This window comes from Oncorhynchus mykiss, chromosome 29 (genome assembly GCF_057628025.1).
Source record: "Oncorhynchus mykiss isolate SJ-2025 chromosome 29, ASM5762802v1, whole genome shotgun sequence".
NCBI classification, from domain to species: domain Eukaryota; kingdom Metazoa; phylum Chordata; class Actinopteri; order Salmoniformes; family Salmonidae; genus Oncorhynchus; species Oncorhynchus mykiss.
The window spans coordinates 5,827,501-5,848,305 of NC_143050.1; the positions used below are offsets into that span (position 1 = coordinate 5,827,501).

The 20,805-nt window shown below is 48.0% G+C and overlaps 1 protein-coding gene across 1 annotated transcript in view; it reads left to right on the top strand.

Annotated features, from left to right (window-relative positions):
- dchs1b (dachsous cadherin-related 1b) overlaps nt 1-20,805 on the top strand; it is a 245,174-nt gene that overhangs the window by 184,033 nt on the left and 40,336 nt on the right. The window contains exons 15-18 of the mRNA XM_036967976.2: nt 9,136-9,383; nt 10,016-10,205; nt 10,492-10,787; nt 11,973-12,088. Coding sequence (XP_036823871.2) covers nt 9,136-9,383; nt 10,016-10,205; nt 10,492-10,787; nt 11,973-12,088 — 850 coding nt within the window. The remainder of the gene's footprint in view (nt 1-9,135; nt 9,384-10,015; nt 10,206-10,491; nt 10,788-11,972; nt 12,089-20,805) is intronic.

A 20,805-nucleotide genomic window follows, 5' to 3' on the forward strand; every position in this document is an offset into this window, starting at 1 on the left:
TGCTCTCTCTCTGCTGGTTCTGTTCTGTCCTTCTCTGCTCTCTCTCTCTCTGCTAGTTCTGTTCTGTCCTCCTCTGCTCTCTCTCTGCTGGTTCTGTTCTGTCCTCCTCTGCTCTCTCTCTCTCTGCTAGTTCTGTTCTGTCCTCCTCTGCTCTCTCTCTGCTGGTTCTGTTCTGTCCTCCTCTGCTCTCTCTCTGCTGGTTCTGTTCTGTCCTCCTCTGCTCTTTCTCTGCTGGTTCTGTTCTGTCCTCCTCTGCTCTCTCTCTCTCTGCTAGTTCTGTTCTGTCCTCCTCTGCTCTCTCTCTGCTGGTTCTGTTCTGTCCTCCTCTGCTCTCTCTCTGCTGGTTCTGTTCTGTCCTCCTCTGCTCTCTCTCTCTCTGCTGGTTCTGTTCTGTCCTCCTCTGCTCTCTCTCTCTGCTAGTTTTGTTCTGTCCTCCTCTGCTCTCTCTCTGCTGGTTCTGTTCTGTCCTCCTCTGCTCTCTCTCTGCTAGTTCTGTTCTGTCCTCCTCTGCTCTCTCCTTGTGTTAAACACTTGGGGTCTCATTTACATCATCTGTGTGAGAAGTGTAGAAGTCCAGAGAGTCTGAAATAGAGAGAGAGAAAACGAGAGTTGAATCATTGCCTGTGAAAAACAGAAAAGTATTTCAATCCCAGGCCATGTTTTCTGTTACCAGAGGAGGTATATAGTATATAGGTATATAGTGTAACCAAAAGCCAAGGTGAGAAGCCCTGCAGGGCACCTACGGTACAACAACTCTCCTCTCATTAATCTACCTGAGAGTTGTCCTTCTGCGCCAGTCTTTCTGAACTCGCTCAGTCGGATGCTCCTGCCATTGCTCTAGTCCAGACCTAACACACCTGATTCACCTGATTCACCCGATTCACCTGATTCACCCTGTTACTAGATATGTGGTTAGGCCTGTCAGCATTAGCAGTACTACTTTGCTCTGTGTCTCTGGCAGTAAGATCACAGGCACACACACACACACACACACCACACACACACTCAAGACTTGGGGTACTCTGCTGTGTGTCTGGCAGTAAGATCACACACACACACACACACACACACACACACACACACACACGACCTCCAGAAGGATGCAGTACCTCTGCTGGTTCTGTTCTGACCTCCTCTGCTCTGTCTCTCTCTGCTGGTTCTGTTCTGTCCTCCTCTGCTCTCTCTCTGCTGGTTCTGTTCTGTCCTCCTCTGCTCTCTCTCTCTCTGCTGGTTCTGTTCTGTCCTCCTCTGCTCTCTCTCTGCTAGTTCTGTTCTGTCCTCCTCTGCTCTCTCTGCTGGTTCTGTTCTGTCCTCCTCTGCTCTCTCTCTCTCTGCTGGTTCTGTTCTGACCTCCTCTGCTCTCTCTGCTGGTTCTTTTCTGTCCTCCTCTGCTCTCTCTCTCTCTGCTGGTTATGTTCTGTCCTCCTCTGCTCTCTCTCTCTCTGCTAGTTCTGTTCTGTCCTCCTCTGCTCTCTCTCTCTGCTGGTTCTGTTCTGTCCTCCTCTGCTCTCTCTCTGTTGGTTCTGTTCTGTCCTCCTCTGCTCTCTCCTTGTGTTAAACACTTGGGGTCTCATTTACATCATCTGTGTGAGAAGTGTAGAAGTCCAGAGAGTCTGAAATAGAGAGAGAAAAAACGAGAGTTGAATCCTTGCCTGTGAAAAACAGAAAAGTATTTCAATCCCAGGCCATGTTTTCTGTTACCAGAAGAGGTATATAGTATATAGGTATATAGTGTAACCAAAAGCCAAGGTGAGAAGCCCTGCAGGGCACCTACGGTACAACAACTCTCCTCTCATTAATCTACCTGAGAGTTGTCCTTCTGCGCCAGTCTTTCTGAACTCGCTCAGTCGGATGCTCCTGCCATTGCTCTAGTCCAGCCCTAACACACCTGATTCACCTGATTCACCCGATTCACCTGATTCACCCGATTCACCTGATTCACCCGATTCACCCTGTTACTAGATATGTGGTTAGGCCTGTCAGCATTAGCAGTACTACTTTGCTCTGTGTCTCTGGCAGTAAGATCACAGGCACACACACACACACACACACCACACACACACTCAAGACTTGGGGTACTCTGCTGTGTGTCTGGCAGTAAGATCACACACACACACACACACACACACACACACACACACGACCTCCAGAAGGATGCAGTACCTCTGCTGGTTCTGTTCTGACCTCCTCTGCTCTGTCTCTCTCTGCTGGTTCTGTTCTGTCCTCCTCTGCTCTCTCTCTGCTGGTTCTGTTCTGTCCTCCTCTGCTCTCTCTCTCTCTGCTGGTTCTGTTCTGTCCTCCTCTGCGCTCTCTCTGCTAGTTCTGTTCTGTCCTCCTCTGCTCTCTCTGCTGGTTCTGTTCTGTCCTCCTCTGCTCTCTCTCTCTCTGCTGGTTCTGTTCTGACCTCCTCTGCTCTCTCTGCTGGTTCTTTTCTGTCCTCCTCTGCTCTCTCTCTCTCTGCTGGTTATGTTCTGTCCTCCTCTGCTCTCTCTCTCTCTGCTAGTTCTGTTCTGTCCTCCTCTGCTCTCTCTCTCTGCTGGTTCTGTTCTGTCCTCCTCTGCTCTCTCTCTGCTGGTTCTGTTCTGTCCTCCTCTGCTCTCTCCTTGTGTTAAACACTTGGGGTCTCATTTACATCATCTGTGTGAGAAGTGTAGAAGTCCAGAGAGTCTGAAATAGAGAGAGAAAAAACGAGAGTTGAATCCTTGCCTGTGAAAAACAGAAAAGTATTTCAATCCCAGGCCATGTTTTCTGTTACCAGAAGAGGTATATAGTATATAGGTATATAGTGTAACCAAAAGCCAAGGTGAGAAGCCCTGCAGGGCACCTACGGTACAACAACTCTCCTCTCATTAATCTACCTGAGAGTTGTCCTTCTGCGCCAGTCTTTCTGAACTCGCTCAGTCGGATGCTCCTGCCATTGCTCTAGTCCAGCCCTAACACACCTGATTCACCTGATTCACCCGATTCACCTGATTCACCCGATTCACCTGATTCACCCGATTCACCCTGTTACTAGATATGTGGTTAGGCCTGTCAGCATTAGCAGTACTACTTTGCTCTGCGTGTCTGGCAGTAAGATCACAGGCACACACACACCACACACACACACACACACCACACACACACACACACACCACACACACACACACACACACACACACCACACATACACCACACACACACACACACACACCACACACACACTCAAGACTTGGGGTACTCTGCTGTGTGTCTGGCAGTAAGATCACACACACCACACTCACACAGGCACGCACACACACACACACTCAGCCCTCTATTCCCTAAGGCCCTGGTCAACAGTAGTGGACTATCTAGGGAAGAGGGAGCTGTTTGGGATCTCTGTTAATTATCATGACTCTTTTCCTCCAGTGGTCTCCAGAAATGTACACGATGCAGACATCAGAGGAAATGGGATTATTATTGCCAGTCAGTTTCAAAAGCTCTGGTGTGTTTTACACACACACACACACGCACGCACGCACGCACACCACACACACACACACACACACACACACATGCACACACGCACACACGCACACATGCACGCACGTACGCACACCACACACACACACACGCACACGCACACACAGAGACATACACACACACACACACACACACATCCCCACCACTAGGGTCAACATAGAGCTGACCGATAGCGTGTTGGCCTGACCGATAGCGTGTTGGCCTGACCGATAGCGTGTTGGCCTGCCCGATAGCTTGTTGGCCTGACCGATAGCGTGTTGGCCTGACCGATAGTGTGTTGGCCTGACCGATAGCATGTTGGCCTGACCGATAGCGTGTTGGCCTGACCGATAGCGTGTTGGCCTGACCGATAGCGTGTTGGCCTGACCGATAGCGTGTTGGCCTGACCGATAGCGTGTTGGCCTGACCGATAGCTTGTTGGCCTGCCCGATAGCGTGTTGGCCTGCCCGATAGCGTGTTGGCCTGACCGATAGCGTGTTGGCCTGACCGATAGCGTGTTGGCCTGACCGATAGCGTGTTGGCCTGCCCGATAGCGTGCTGGCCTGCCCGATAGCGTGTTGGCCTGCCCGATAGCGTGTTGGCCTGCCCGATAGCGTGTTGGCCTGCCCGATAGCGTGTTGGCCTGACCGATAGCGTGTTGGCCTGACCGATAGCGTGTTGGCCTGCCCGATAGCGTGCTGGCCTGCCCGATAGCGTGTTGGCCTGCCCGATAGCGTGTTGGCCTGCCCGATAGCGTGTTGGCCTGCCCGATAGCGTGTTGGCCTGACCGATAGCTTGTTGGCCTGCCCGATAGCGTGTTGGCCTGCCCGATAGCGTGTTGGCCTGCCCGATAGCGTGTTGGCCTGCCCGATAGCGTGTTGGCCTGACCGATAGCTTGTTGGCCTGACCGATAGCGTGTTGGCCTGCCCGATAGCGTGTTGGCCTGCCCGATAGCGTGTTGGCCTGCCCGATAGCGTGTTGGCCTGCCCGATAGCGTGTTGGGCCTGACCGATAGCGTGTTGGCCTGCCCGATAGCTTGTTGGCCTGACCGATAGCGTGTTGGCCTGCCCGATAGCGTGTTGGCCTGCCCGATAGCGTGTTGGCCTGCCCGATAGCGTGTTGGCCTGACCGATAGCGTGTTGGCCTGACCGATAGCGTGTTGGCCTGCCCGATAGCGTGTTGGCCTGACCGATAGCGTGTTGGCCTGACCGATCGCGTGTTGGCCTGCCCGATAGCGTGTTGGCCTGACCAATAGCGTGTTGGCCTGCCCGATAGCGTGTTGGCCTGCCCGATAGCGTGTTGGCCTGCCCGATAGCGTGTTGGCCTGCCCGATAGCGTGTTAGCCTGACCGATAGCGTGTTGGCCTGCCCGATAGCGTGTTGGCCTGCCCGATAGCGTGTTGGCCTGACCGATAGCGTGTTGGCCTGCCCGATAGCGTGTTGGCCTGACCGATAGCGTGTTGGCCTGCCCGATAGCGTGTTGGCCTGACCGATAGCGTGTTGGCCTGACCGATAGCGTGTTGGCCTGACCGATAGCGTGTTGGCCTGACCGATAGCGTGTTGGCCTGCCCGATAGCGTGTTGGCCTGCCCGATAGCGTCTTGGCCTGACCGATAGCGTGTTGGCCTGCCCGATAGCGTGTTGGCCTGACCGATAGCGTGTTGGCCTGACCGATAGCGTGTTGGCCTGACCGATAGCGTGTTGGCCTGACCGATAGCGTGTTGGCCTGCCCGATAGCATGTTGTTCTGACCGATAGCGTGTTGGCCTGCCCGATAGCGTGTTGGCCTGACCGATAGCTTGTTGGCCTGCCCGATAGCGTGTTGGCCTGACCGATAGCGTGTTGGCCTGACCGATAGCCATAGGTCTCTGGTCAAAAGTAGTGCACTATATAGGGACTAGGGTGCCATAGGTCTCTGGTCAAAAGTAGTGCACTATATAGGGACTAGGGTGCCATAGGGCTCTGGTCTAAAGTAGTGCACTATATAGGGAATAGGGTGCCATAGGGCTCTTGTCTAAAGTAGTGCACTATATAGGGAATAGGGTGCAATAGGACTCTGGTCTAAAGTAGTGCACTATATAGGGAATAGGGTTCTATAGGGCTCTGGTCTAAAGTAGTGCACTATATATAGGGAATAGGGTGCAATAGGACTCTGTTCTAAAGTAGTGCAGTACATAGGGTGCCAGTTGGGACACACCTATGTCTGTTGGAAAATCATCGTTTAAGGCTGTTGGGACAAAACATTTTTTACTGTTATAGTCACTGACAGACAACATCTGGACAACTGTCTGTCTGTCTCCTTCGAGTCCCTCTCTGTCACTCTCCCTCCAGACATGGTTGATTTCTTCAGAGGGGTATTTCAGCCGTTCAAACCTGGGGGGACTTGTCGGTCTGAGTCAATTCATTTTGACAAGCATAAAGCAGATGATGAATTGTATTACAGTGAATGGAGTTGAATTATACAGTACCAGTCTAAAGTTTGGACACACCTACTCATTCAAGGGTTTTTCTTTATTTTATTTTTTTACTATTTTCTACATTGTAGAATAATAGTGAAGACATCACAACTATGAGATAACACATCACAACTATGAGATAACACATCACAACTATGAGATAACACATCACAACTATGAGATAACACATCACAACTATGAGATAACACATCACAACTATGAGATAACACATCACAACTATGAGATAACACATCACAACTATGAGATAACACATCACAACTGTGAGATAACACATCACAACTATGAGATAACACATCACAACTATGAGATAACACATCACAACTATGAGATAACACATCACAACTATGAGATAACACATCACAACTATGAGATAACACATCACAACTATGAGATAACACATCACACCTATGAGATAACACATATGGAGTCATGTAGTAACCAGAAAAGAGTTCAAAACAAATCAAAATATATTTTATATTCTTCAAAGTAGCCACCCTTTGCCTCGATGACCGCTTTGCACACTCTTGTTATTCTCTCAACCAGCTTCACCTGGAATGCTTTTCCAACAGTCTTGATGGAGTTCCCACATATGTTGAGTACTTGTTGGCTGCTTTTCCTTCACTCTGTGGTCAAACTCATCTCAAACCATCTCAATTGGGTTGAGGTCAGGTGATTGTGGAGGCCAGGTCATCTAATGGAGCACTCCATCACTCTCCTTCTTGGTCAAATAGCCCTTACACAGCTTGGAGGTGTGTTGGATCATTGTCCTGTTGAAAAACAGATGATAGTCCCACTAAGCACAAACTAGATGGGATGACAGTGTCACCAGCAAAGCATCCCCACACCATCACACCTCCTCCTCCATGCTTCACGGTGGGAACCACACATGCGGAGATCATCCGTTCACCTACACTGCGTCTCACAAAGACACGGCGGTTGGAACCGAAAATCTCAAATTTGGACTGAAAACCAAAGGACAGATTTCCACTGGTCTAATGTCCATTGCTCGTGTTTCTTGGCCCAAGCAAGTCTCTTCTTATTGGTGTCCTTTAGTGGTGATTTCTTTGCTGCAATTTGACCAGGAATGCCTGATTCTGTTGATGTTGAGATGCGTCTGTTACTCTGTGAAGCATTTATCTGGGCTGCAATGTCTGAGGCTGGTAACTCATTTTTTTTTTTATATATAAATATATATATTTTTAAAATGTAACTAGGCAAGTCAGTTAAGAACAGATTCGTGTTTACAATGACAGCCTAGGAACAGTGGGTTAACTGCCTTGTTCAGGGGAACAGTGGGTTAACTGCCTTGTTCAGGGGAACAGTGGGTTAACTGCCTTGTTCAGGGGAACAGTGGGTTAACTGCCTTGTTCAGGGGAACAGTGTGTTAACTGCCTTGTTCAGGGAACAGTGGGTTAACTGCCTTGTTCAGGGGAACAGTGGGTTAACTGCCTTGTTCAGGGGAACAGTGGGTTAACTGCCTTGTTCAGGGGAACAGTGGGTTAACTGCCTTGTTCAGGGGAACAGTGGGTTAACTGCCTTGTTCAGGGGAACAGTGGGTTAACTGCCTTGTTCAGGGGAACAGTGGGTTAACTGCCTTGTTCAGGGGAACAGTGGGTTAGCTGCCTTGTTCAGGGGAACAGTGTGTTAACTGCCTTGTTCAGGGGAACAGTGGGTTAACTGCCTTGTTCAGGGGAACAGTGGGTTAACTGCCTTGTTCAGGGGAACAGTGGGTTAACTGCCTTGTTCAGGGGAACAGTGGGTTAACTGCCTTGTTCAGGGGAACAGTGGGTTAACTGCCTTGTTCAGGGCAACAGTGGGTTAACTGCCTTGTTCAGGGGAACTGTGGGTTAACTGCCTTGTTCAGGGGAACAGTGGGTTAACTGCCTGTTCAGGGGAACAGTGGGTTAACTGCCTTGTTCAGGGGAACAGTGGGTTAACTGCCTTCTTCAGGGGAACAGTGGGTTAACTGCCTGTTCAGGGGAACAGTGAGTTAACTGCCTTGTTCAGGGGCAGAACAACACATTTCTACTTTGTCAGGTCAGGGATTCGATCCAGCAACCTTTTGGTTATTAGTCCAACACTCTGACCACTAGGTTACCCTGCCGCCCCAACACTCTAACCACTAGGCTACCTGCCGCCTCTACACTCTAACCACTAGACTACCTACCGCCCCTACGCTCTAACCACTAGGCTACCTGCAGCCCCAACACTCTAACCACTAGGCTACCTGCCGCCTCTACACTCTAACCACTAGACTACCTACCGCCCCTACGCTCTAACCACTAGGCTACCTGCCGCCCCAACACTCTAACCACTAGGCTACCTGCCGCCCCTACACTCTAACCACTAGGTTACCCTGCCGCCCCAACACTCTAACCACTAGGCTACCTGCCGCCCCTACACTCTAACCACTAGCCTACCTGACGCCCCAACACTCTAACCACTAGGCTACCTGCCACCTCTACACTCTAACCACTAGGCTACCTGCCGCCCCTACACTCTAACCACTAGGCTACCTGCCACCTCTACACTCTAACCACTAGGCTACCTGCCACCTCTACGCTCTAACCACTAGACTACCTGCCACCTCTACACTCTAACCACTAGGTTACCAAATTAGGGCTATCTTCTGTATACCACCCCTACCTTGTCACAACACGGCTGATTGGCTCAAACGCATTAAGAAGGAAAGAAATTCCACATATTAACTTTTTTTAACAAGGCACACCTGCTAATTGAAATGCATTCCAGGTGACTACCTCATGAAGCTGGTTGAGAGAATGCCAAGAGTGTGCAAACTGTCATCAAGGCAAAGGGTGGCTACTTTAAAGAATCTAAAATATATTTAGATTTTTGTAACACTTTTTGGGGATTACTATTTGATTCCATATGTGTTGTTTCATAGTTTTGATGTCTTCACTATTATTATTCTACAAATGGAGAAAATAGTAAAACAAATCTAATAAAAAAAAAAAACTTGAATGAGTAGGTGTGTCCAAATGTTTGACTGGTACTTTAAGTACTTTGCCCTGCTTTCACACCCATTTTAAATGGGTTCCCAGTTGCATTGAATTAAATTGAAATGGATCTAACTGGATCAAACTGGATCAAACTGGATTGAACTGGATTGAACTGGATCGAACTGGATTGAACACACTCTATCTGTCTTCATCTGCAGGTCCTGAGTTCCAGTAAGTCTTCTGCCAAGAACACTCTGTCCATGACTCTCAACTCAGTGGAGGGCGTCGCCCCAGGCTCTGTCATTGGCTCCGTCCGGTCACATGACCAGCGTGACACGCTGTCGTTGGACGGTCAGGTGACGTACGTGGTGGTGGGCGGGACGGACCGGAAGGGGACGTTCATGGTTGACCGGGTTACGGGAGACGTGTACCTGGTCAGAGTACTGGACTATGAGGAAGGGGACAGGTGAACCTGCTAGTTTCTCCTGTTCTTCATTACATCTTTATTAAACCTATTATACGGGATACATCTGGGAGTTGAGAGGAGATTTCCTTTTTCTATCATTTACTTCTATCTCAACTTGACTTGACTTGACTGTCTCTCTCTTTCTCTCTCTCTCTCTCTCTCTCTCTCGCTCTCTCTCTCTCTCTCTCTCTCTGTCTCTCTCTCTCTCTCTCTCTCTCTCTCTCTCTCTCTCTCTCTCTCTCTGTATCTCTCTCTCTGTCTCTCTCTCTCATTCTCTCTCTGTCTCTCTCATTCTCTCATTCTCTCTCTCTCTCTCTCTCTCTCTCTCTCGCTCTCTGTCTCTGTCTCTGTCTCTGTCTCTGTCTCTGTCTCTCTCTGTCTCTCTCTGTCTCTGTCTCTGTCTCTGTCTCTGTCTCTGTCTCTGTCTCTGTCTCTCTCTCTCTCTGTCTCTGTCTCTGTCTCTGTCTCTTTCTCTCTCTCTCTCTCTCTCTCTCTCTCTCTCTCTCTCTCTCTCTCATTCTCTCTCTGTCTCTCTCATTCTCTCATTCTCTCTCTCTTTGTCTCTCTCTCTCCCTCTCTCTCTCTCTCTCTCTCTCTCTCTCTCCCATCCATCCATCCCTCTCTCATTCCAGGTACACTCTGCATGTGGAGGTATCAGATTTCACGCTGGCGTACCCCAGCAGTCACAGAGTACAGCTGGACATTAACGTCCAAGACAGCAATGACCACGCCCCCCAGTTCACCGAGGACCCCGTTACCATAGTGATACCAGAGAACACCCAGCCGGGAGCCTCCATCTACACCTTCCAGGCTGCTGATAAGGTGGGACAGTAGTAGGTTATATAATAAAATAAAAGATAATAAAATAGTAAAATATAATCAATCATCTGATAAATTGAGAAATGGGGGAGAAGAGATAGCATGTTGGGGTTTCAATATCAGGGCAGGAATTACCTCACTGTGGGAGTTAAAGGTATGATGTCTTTTCAGGTTGTTGCTATTAACTATCAAAATCTCAAGAGTTGGCCTGATAAGATAATGTCTCTGAAAACTCCTATTTTAGGTGTCATTATGTTAATCGGATGTTCTCATGTCTCTGTTCTTTTAGGACGGCAGTGGTCCCAACAGCGAGCTGCGTTACTCAATCCAGCACCGCTGGCCTGACTCCCTTCACCTCCTGACCCTTGACCCTTCCACTGGGGTCCTGACCTTGGGTCAGAAGTTAGATCACGAGACCACGTCCTCCCTCTACCTGGTTGTCAGGGCGACCGACCAGGCGGAGGACGTGTCCGCGCGGCGCTGGGGGTCGGTGACGGCCCGGGTGTTTGTGACGGACGAGAATGACAACGCTCCCGTGTTCGGCTCGTCCTCCGCCGTCAGTGTTATGGAAGACCAGCCGGTCGGGTGAGCAACACATTCACTAGGAGGCATATCTCATTCAAATGATTTAAAACACAACATTATAGGGGAGAATATACCCCTATAATCTAAGAAGTTGAGCTGTCCATAGTCTAGTCCAGATACCGTGTATGCATCTGTAGACCTTGTCAAGAGGAGACATGAGGAGAAATCTGTAGACCTTGTCAGAGGAGACATGAGGAGAAATCTGTAGACCTTGTCAAGAGGAGAAATCTGTAGACCTTGTCAGAGGAGACATGAGGAGAAATCTGTAGACGTTGTCAGAGGAGACATGAGGAGAAATCTGTAGACCTTGTCAGAGGAGACATGAGGAGAAATCTGTAGACCTTGTCAGAGGAGACATGAGGAGAAATCTGTAGACCTTGTCAGAGGAGACATGAGGAGAAATCTGTAGACCTTGTCAGAGGAGACATGAGGAGAAATCTGTAGACCTTGTCAGAGGAGACATGAGGAGAAATCTGTAGACCTTGTCAAGAGGAGACATGAGGAGAAATCTGTAGACCTTGTCAGAGGAGACATGAGGAGAAATCTGTAGACCCTGTCAAGAGGAGAAATCTGTAGACCTTGTCAAGAGGAGACATTAGGAGAAATCTGTAGACCTTGTCAGAGGAGACATGAGGAGAAATCTGTAGACCTTGTCAAGAGGAGACATGAGGAGAAATCTGTAGACCTTGTCAAGAGGAGACATCTGTAGACCTTGTCAAGAGGAGACATTAGGAGAAATCTGTATACCTTGTCAGAGGAGACATTAGGAGAAATCTGTAGACCTTGTCAAGAGGAGACAGTAGGAGAAATCTGTAGACCTTGTCAAGAGGAGACATTAGGAGAAATCTGTAGACCTTGTCAGAGGAGACATTAGGAGAAATCTGTAGAACTTGTCAGAGGAGACATGAGGAGAAATCTGTAGACCTTGTCAAGAGGAGACATGAGGAGAAATCTGTAGACCTTGTCAAGAGGAGACATGAGGAGAAATCTGTAGACCTTGTCAAGAGGAGACATGAGGAGAAATCTGTAGACCTTGTCAAGAGGAGAAATCTGTAGACCTTGTCAAGAGGAGACATGGTTGAGGCCTGAATCACAAATGAAAGTAAAAGATTGATGCCAAGAACCTGGCTGGATATTTAAGGTCCAGGTCCTGACTATCTGCTGTGTGTTTCTGTGTATTGTCAGGTTCGTGGTTGTGTACGTGATGGCTCGTGACGAGGATGAGGGAGAGAACGGCCGAGTGTCCTACAGCATCCAATCAGGGAACGGCGCTGGACGCTTCAGCCTCAACCCCAACACCGGTAAGACTTCTGACCCTTAACCCCTGGCCTCTGACACGAGTAAGATCCTAACACTACTGAGAATTCCAACACAGACTCACACCTACAGATGCAGGATCTTAATTTGATCACTCTTTTGTTCCTGAGCCGCAGGGAAAGGCATGAATTCACTGAAAGTTCAAACTCACACGGTTATATGAACAGTATTCCACATGTTATGTAGCCTCATTTTGACCAGCTAACAGTCTAACCATATAGCAACCAATGGACTAAATGTTCAAATCCAGTTGCAGCGGGATTATTTTTTGCTCCGCCAATACAGGTCAAATTAAGATCCTACACCTGTAATTCTCCTTAACCCTGCGACCTCTGTCTCAGACCATAGCACAGGGAGAATCATATTCAGTGCCTTCGGAAAGTGTTCAGACCCCTTCTCTTTTTCCACATTTTTTACGTTTACAGGCTAGTTCTAAAATTGATTAAATAAAATTAATTCCTCAGCAATCTACACACAAATAATGACAAAGCAAAAACTGTTATTTAGAAATTCTTACAAATGTATTAAAAATAAAAAAAAACAGAAATACATTTTAACCCTAATATTTAATAAGTATTCAGACCCTTAGCTATGAGATTCTAAATTGAGCTCAGGTGCATCCTGTTTCCATTGATCATCCTTGAGATGTTTCTACAACTTGATTGGGGTCCACCTGTGGTAAATGAAATTCAATGGACATGATTTGGAAAGGCAGACACCTGTCTATATAAGGTCCCACAGTTGACAGTGCATGTCAGAGAAAAAACCAGGCCTTGAGGTCGAAGGAATTGTTAAGGCACGCCTGCTAAATGAAATAAGTTCCAGGCGTCACGTCTGTAGGAAACCTGGCACCATCCCTACGCTGAAGCATGGTGGAGGCAACCATCCCTACACTGAAGCATGGTGTAGGCACCATCCCTACGCTGAAGCATGGTGGAGGCACCATCCCTACGCTGAAGCATGGTGTAGGCACCATCCCTACGCTGAAGCATGGTGTAGGCACCATCCCTACGCTGAAGCATGGTGTAGGCACCATCCCTACGCTGAAGCATGGTGGAGGCAACCATCCCTACGCTGAAGCATGGTGTAGGCACCATCCCTACGCTGAAGCATGGTGGAGGCAACCATCCCTACGCTGAAGCATGGTGTAGGCACCATCCCTACGCTGAAGCATGGTGGTTGCAGCATCATGCTGTGGGGATGATTTTCAGCGGCAGGGACTAGGAGACTACTCAGGATTGAGGGAAAGATGAACAGATCAAAGTACAGAGAGATCCTTGGGGAAAACGCTCAGGACCTTAGACTGGAGTGAAGGTTCACCTTCCAACAGGACAACGACCCTAAGCACACAGCCAAGACAATACCGGAGTGGCTTGAGGACAAGTCTCTGAATGTCCTTGAGTGGCCCAGCCAGAGCCCGGACTTGAACCCGATCTAACTTCTCTTTTAGAGATGTGAAAATAGCTGTGTAGCGACTCTCCCCATCCAACCTGACAGAGCTTGAGGATCTGCAGAGAAGAATGGGAGAAACTCCCTAAATACAGGTGTGCCAAGCTTGTAGCCTCAGACCCAAGAAGACTCATTGCTGTAATCGCTGCCAAAGGTGCTTCAACAAAGTACTGAGTAAAGGGTCTGAATACTTATGTTAAATGTGATATTTAAGTTTTATTTTGTATTTTTTATAAATTAGCAAACATTTATAAAAACCTGTTTTTGCTTCGTCATTATAGGGTATTGTGATGTCATTATGGGGTATTGTGATGTCATTATGGGGTATTGTGTGTAGATTGATGAGGGGAAAAAAACGATTTTAATCCATTTTAGAACTAGACTGTAACATAACAACATGTGGACAAAGTCAAGGGGTCAAGGCCCTGTATATTTATTTACAAGCAGGGTACAGATTTCAACGTTTTACAGTCTTTAGAGACGCCCTACAGTACAAGTGTTGCTCTGGACTGATGTTTCACTAGTATAGATTTAACACATTGGAGTCTTTATCATGTAGGCTTATTCTATAGAGTTACATCATCGACCTTAATCATTATCCCTACCATAGGGGCTTGAACTACCACAAGTTTCCATGGACCCATTACAAGCCATTACATCCCACTCCTGAGCAGGCCTGGGTTTAAATGCTATTTGAAATCTTTCCGATACTTTCAGCATGTTTTTCTTCTTGTCTTCCTGGATGGGCGGGGTTTTGTAACCAGTGCGCCAGTCAAGCTCAATCAAGCTCAGATAGAGTGTTATAAATGATTTCTAATAGTATTTCAGCCACAGGTGATTGGTGGCACCTTTTAATTGGGGAGGATGGTCTCGTGGTAATGGCTGGAGCAGTATCAGTATCAAATACATCAAACACTTTGGTTTCTATCACGTTTTAAGGTATAACCCAGGTGCAGACAGTGTTTGAAGAAACTAAAGTGTATTCCTTAAACAGGGACAGGTAAACCCACAGGTCAGGGTCAGGGTCAGGGTCAGGCAGAGGTCGGTAATCCAGAGTAGTGGGGAAAAGGTACAGGACGGCAGGCAGGCTCAGGGTCAGGGTCAGGCAGGGGTCAGGGTCAGGGTCAGGCAGAGGTTGGTAATCCAGAGTAGTGGGGAAAAGGTACAGGACGGCAGGCAGGGTCAGGGTCAGGATCAGGGTCAGGCAGAATGGTCAACACCCGGAAAACTAGAGAACAGGAACAACCGAGAGACAGGAGCCGAGGGGAAAAACGCTGGTAGGCTAGACGAAACATAAACGAACTGACGACAGACAAACAGAGAACCCAGGTATAAATACACAGGGGATAATGGGGAAGATGGACGACACCCGGAGAGGGAGGGGGGTGGAGACAAGCACAAAGAACAGCTGAAACAGAACAGAGTTCTATGTGTTTGATGATATTCCATTGGCTCCAGTCCAGACGTTATTATGAGCCGTCCTCCACTCAACAACCTCCTGTGATTTCAACCAAGATCTGCTCCTGAGTTGTGTCTACAGAGCCTCTGGCTGTTAAAACATTCCTTAACCCCTCAGATCATTCAACAGGGCATCTTTCAATGCCTCAGAGCAATATTTAAAGAGTGTTGGGCACAGTAACCGAAAGGTCGCTGGTTTGAATCCCCAAGCCGACCTTGTGAGAAAAAAAATTGGTCGATGTGCCCTTGAGCGAGGCACGTTAACCGTAATTGCTGTGTACTCTTGAGTCCCAAATGGCCCATAGGGCTCTGGTCTAAAGTAGTGCACTATATAGGGAATAGGGTGCCATCGGACTCTAGTATAAAGTAGTGCACTATATAGGGGATAGGGTGGCATTTGAGATGCATATTAATTCTTGGGTTTTCCTCTAATGACAGATGTGTTCATGGGAACCTGGTTTTATTATGGCTGGAGAAGCAGAGGAAACCCCTTTGATATGTTATATATGTATATATTAACATGTCCTTTCTCAATCATCAGCACAGGGTAATATAATGGAGGCCTCTGTGTGTGATACACTAACACACTACACACACACACACTACACACTACACACACACACATACACATACACACTACACACTACACACACACACACACACTACACACACACACACACACACAGACACACACCACACACACACACACACACACACACACACACACACACACACACACACACACACACACTACACACACACACACACACACTACACACACACACACACACAGACACACACACACACACACACACACACACACACACACACACACACACACACACATCCCACGCTGCTTAAAATTAACAGAGTGGTAGTCTAGAGTACACAGGGGTAGTCTACAGTACACAGGGGTAGTCTACAGGGGTAGTCTACAGTACACAGGGGTAGTCTACAGTACAGAGGGGTAGTCTACAGTACAGAGGGGTAGTCTACAGTACACAGGGGTAGTCTACAGTACAGAGGGGTAGTCTACAGTACACAGGGTTAGTCTACAGTACACAGGGGTAGTCTACAGTACAAAGGGGTAGTCTACAGTTCACAGGGGTAGTCTACAGTACACAGGGGTAGTCTACAGTACACAGGGGTAGTCTACAGTACACAGGGGTAGTCTACAGTACACAGGGGTAGTCTACAGTTCACAGGGGTAGTCTACAGTACACAGGGGTAGTCTACAGTACACAGGGGTAGTCTACAGTACAGAGGGGTAGTCTACAGTACAGAGGGGTAGTCTGCAGTACACAGGGGTAGTCTACAGTACAGAGGGGTAGTCTACAGTACAGAGGGGTAGTCTACAGTACACAGGGGTAGTCTACAGTACACAGGGGTAGTCTACAGTACAGAGGGGTAGTCTACAGTACACAGGGTTAGTCTACAGTACACAGGGGTATTCTACAGTACACAGGGGTAGTCTACAGTACAGAGGGGTAGTCTACAGTACACAGGGGTAGTCTACAGTTCACAGGGGTGGTCTACAGTACACAGGGGTAGTCTACAGTACACAGGGTTAGTCTACAGTACACAGGGGTAGTCTACAGTACACAGGGGTAGTCTACAGTACACAGGGACAGTCTACAGTACACAGGGACAGTCTACAGTACAGAGGGGTAGTCTACAGTACAGAGGGGTAGTCTACAGTACACAGGGGTAGTCTACAGTACAGAGGGGTAGTCTACAGTACACAGGGGTAGTCTACAGTACACAGGGGTGGTCTACAGTACACAGGGGTAGTCTACAGTACACAGGGTTAGTCTACAGTACACAGGGGTAGTCTACAGTACACAGGGGTAGTCTACAGTACACAGGGACAGTCTACAGTACACAGGGACAGTCTACAGTACACAGGGACAGTCTACAGTACAGAGGGGTAGTCTACAGTACAGAGGGGTAGTCTACAGTACACAGGGGTAGTCTACAGTACACAGGGGTGGTCTACAGTACACAGGGGTAGTCTACAGTACACAGGGGTAGTCTACAGTACACAGGGGTAGTCTACAGTACACAGGGACAGTCTACAGTACACAGGGACAGTTAAGGGCGGTTCCAGATGAGCTTTGTTTCTTTAAGCCATTACTGTAGAGAGGAGAGGCTGCTGAATAACCCACTACTAATGTTTAACTTCTGGTTTCTGTCACTCCTCATCCTGTATTATAGATGGGGGGGGGGGGGGGGGGGGGGTCACTCAGGCTTTATAGGGGGAGTAGGAGACATGCTAATGATGGAGAGAATGAAAGATATAGAGAGATGGAGAGAAGGAACGATATGGAGAGAAGGAGAGAGGGGAAGTACAAAAAGCTTTGTCAATATAATCCATCCACCTGACAGGTGTGGCATATCAAGAAGCTGATTAAAAAGCATGATCATTACACAGGTGCACCTTGTGCCGGGGACAATAAAAGGCCACTCTAAAACGAGCAGTTTTGTCACATAACACAATGTCACAGATGTCACAAGTTTTGAGGGAGCTTGCAATTGGCATGTTGACTGCAGGAATATCCATCTCTAGCTATTGCTAGAAAATCGAATGCTCATTTCTTTACCATAAGCCGCCTCCAACATCGTTTTAGAGAATTTGGCAGTACGTCCAAAGAGGAGTATTTCTGTCTGTCATAAAGCCCTTCTATGGGGAAAAACTCATTTTGATTGGCTGGGTCTGGCTCCCCAGTGGGTGGAGCTGGCTCCAAAGTGGGTGGGCCTATGCCCTCCCAGGCCGACCAATGGCTGTGCCCCTGCCCAGTCATGTGAAATTGATAGAGGGGTGTGTGTGTTGGGGTGGTGGTAGGGGTGTGTGTGTTGGGGTGGTGGTAGGGGTGTGTATGCTTTCCCATGTTTAACAGAACATGACTGTCACTCAAACACATACAAACACACACACAAATACACACACAAACCGTGATCCAAGACATCTTCACTCCTTTATTGCATCAACAAGGACAGTAACCGGTCTGATATCCTGTCTGATATCCTGTCTGAAAACCTGTCTGATATTCTGTCTGATATCCTGTCTAATATCCTATCTGATATCCTGTCTGATAGCCTGTCTGATAGCCTGTCGATAGGGTGTCTGATAGCCTGTCTGATAGCCTGTCTGATATCCTGTCTGATATCCTGTCTGATAGCCTGTCTGATAGCCTGTCGATAGCCTGTCTGATAGCCTGTCTGATAGCCTGTCGATGGGGTGTCTGACAGCCTGTCGATAGGGTGTCTGATAGCCTGTCTGATATCCTGTCTGATAGCCTGTTCATAGGGTGCCTGATAGCCTGTCGATAGGGTGTCTGATATCCTGTCTGATATCCTGTCTGATAGCCTGTCTGATATCCTGTCGATAGGCTGTCGATAGGGTGTCTGATAGCCTGTCTGATAGCCTGTCTGATATCCTGTCGATAAGCTGTCTGATATCCTGTCTGATATCCTGTCTGATATCCTGTCGATAAGCTGTCTGATATCCTGTCTGATATCCTGTCTGATATCCTGTCGATAGGCTGTCTGATATCCTGTCTGATATCCTTTCTGATATCCTGTCTGATAGCCTGTCTGATATTCTGTCTGATATCCTGTCTGATATCCTGTCTGATAGCCTGTCGATAGGGTGTCTGATATTCTGTCTGATATCCTGTCTGATAGCCTGTCTGATATCCTGTCTGATAGCCTGTCTGATAGCCTGTCTGATATCCTGTCGATAGGCTGTCTGATATCCTGTCTGATATCCTGTCTGATATCCTGTCGAAAGGCTGTCTGATATCCTGTCTGATATCCTGTCTGATAGCCTGTCTGATATTCTGTCTGATATCCTGTCTGATAGCCTGTCTGATATTCTGTCTGATATCCTGTCTGATATCCTGTCTGATAGCCTGTCTGATATCCTGTCTGATATCCTGTCTGATATCCTGTCGATAGGCTGTCTGATATCCTGTCTGATAGCCTGTCGATAGGGTGTCTGATAGCTTGTCTGATAGTGTATTTTATCCTGTCTGACATCCTGTCTTACGTGCTTTAGTTATTTTAATAAGTTGCTATATTTTGTCACAGGGCTGCTCCAGTATACATTCACAGAGCTGCTCCAGTATACATTCACAGGGCTGCTCCAGTATGCATTCACAGGGCTGCTCCAGTATACATTCACAGGGCTGCTCCAGTATGCATTCACAGGGCTGCTCCAGTATACATTCACAGAGCTGCTCCAGTATACATTCACAGAGCTGCTCCAGTATGCATTCACAGGGCTGCTCCAGTATACATTCACAGAGCTGCTCCAGTATACATTCACAGGGCTGCTCCAGTATACATTCACAGGGCTGCTCCAGTATACATTCACAGAGCTGCTCCAGTATACATTCACAGGGCTGCTCCAGTATACATTCACAGAGCTGCTCCAGTATACATTCACAGGGCTGCTCCAGTATACATTCACAGGGCTGCTCCAGTATACATTCACAGAGCTGCTCCAGTATGCATTCACAGGGCTGCTCCAGTATACATTCACAGGGCTGCTCCAGTATGCATTCATAGAGCTGCTCCAGTATACATTCACAGGGCTGCTCCAGTATGCATTCATAGAGCTGCTCCAGTATACATTCACAGGGCTGCTCCAGTATGCATTCACAGGGCTGCTCCAGTATACATTCACAGAGCTGCTCCAGTATACATTCACAGAGCTGCTCCAGTATGCATTCACAGGGCTGCTCCAGTATACATTCACAGAGCTGCTCCAGTATACATTCACAGGGCTGCTCCAGTATACATTCACAGGGCTGCTCCAGTATACATTCACAGGGCTGCTCCAGTATACATTCATAGAGCTGCTCCAGTATACATTCACAGGGCTGCTCCAGTATGCATTCACAGGGCTGCTCCAGTATACATTCACAGAGCTGCTCCAGTATGCATTCACAGGGCTGGTCCAGTATACATTCACAGAGCTGCTCCAGTATACATTCACAGAGCTGCTCCAGTATGCATTCACAGAGCTGCTCCAGTATACATTCACAGAGCTGCTCCAGTATACATTCACAGAGCTGCTCCAGTACGCATTCACAGAGCTGCTCCAGTATTCATTCACAGGGCTGCTCCAGTATGCATTCACAGGGCTGCTCCAGTATACATTCACAGGGCTGCTCCAGTATACATTCACAGAGCTGCTCCAGTATGCATTCACAGGGCTGCTCCAGTATGCATTCACAGGGCTGCTCCAGTATGCATTCACAGGGCTGCTCCAGTATTTACTCAAGTAAAAGTCAAGTTAGCTAGCAAGCTAACCTGCCCAAGAGAGGTACGTTGAGTTGGCTAGCTAACGTTAACTATGTTTACCTTCTCTTGTTTCAGTAGAAAGCAGAGAGCATGTCCTGGTGATTGTGTTAGTGTTGTAAAGTAAAGAACTTTATGAGAACAGCATGTTGGAAACTCTAGTCAATCCTTCATGAGAAAAGCAGTTTTGAAACACTGCAGTTAGTCTGCTTTACTACACAGATGGGGAGAGAGAGAGAGGAGAGAGCGAAGAGAGAGACAGGGAGAAGAGAGAGAGAGAGAGGAGAGAGAGAGAGTAGAGAGCGAAGAGAGAGACAGGGAGAAGAGAGAGACAGAGAGGGGAGAGAGAGAGAGTAGAGAGCGAAGAGAGAGAAAGGGGAGGGGAGAGAGAGAGAGGAGAGAAAGAGAGAGAGAGACAGAGAGGGGAGAGAGAGAGAGGAGAGAAAGAGAGAGAGAGACAGAGAGAGAGAGGAGAGAAAGAGAGAGAGAG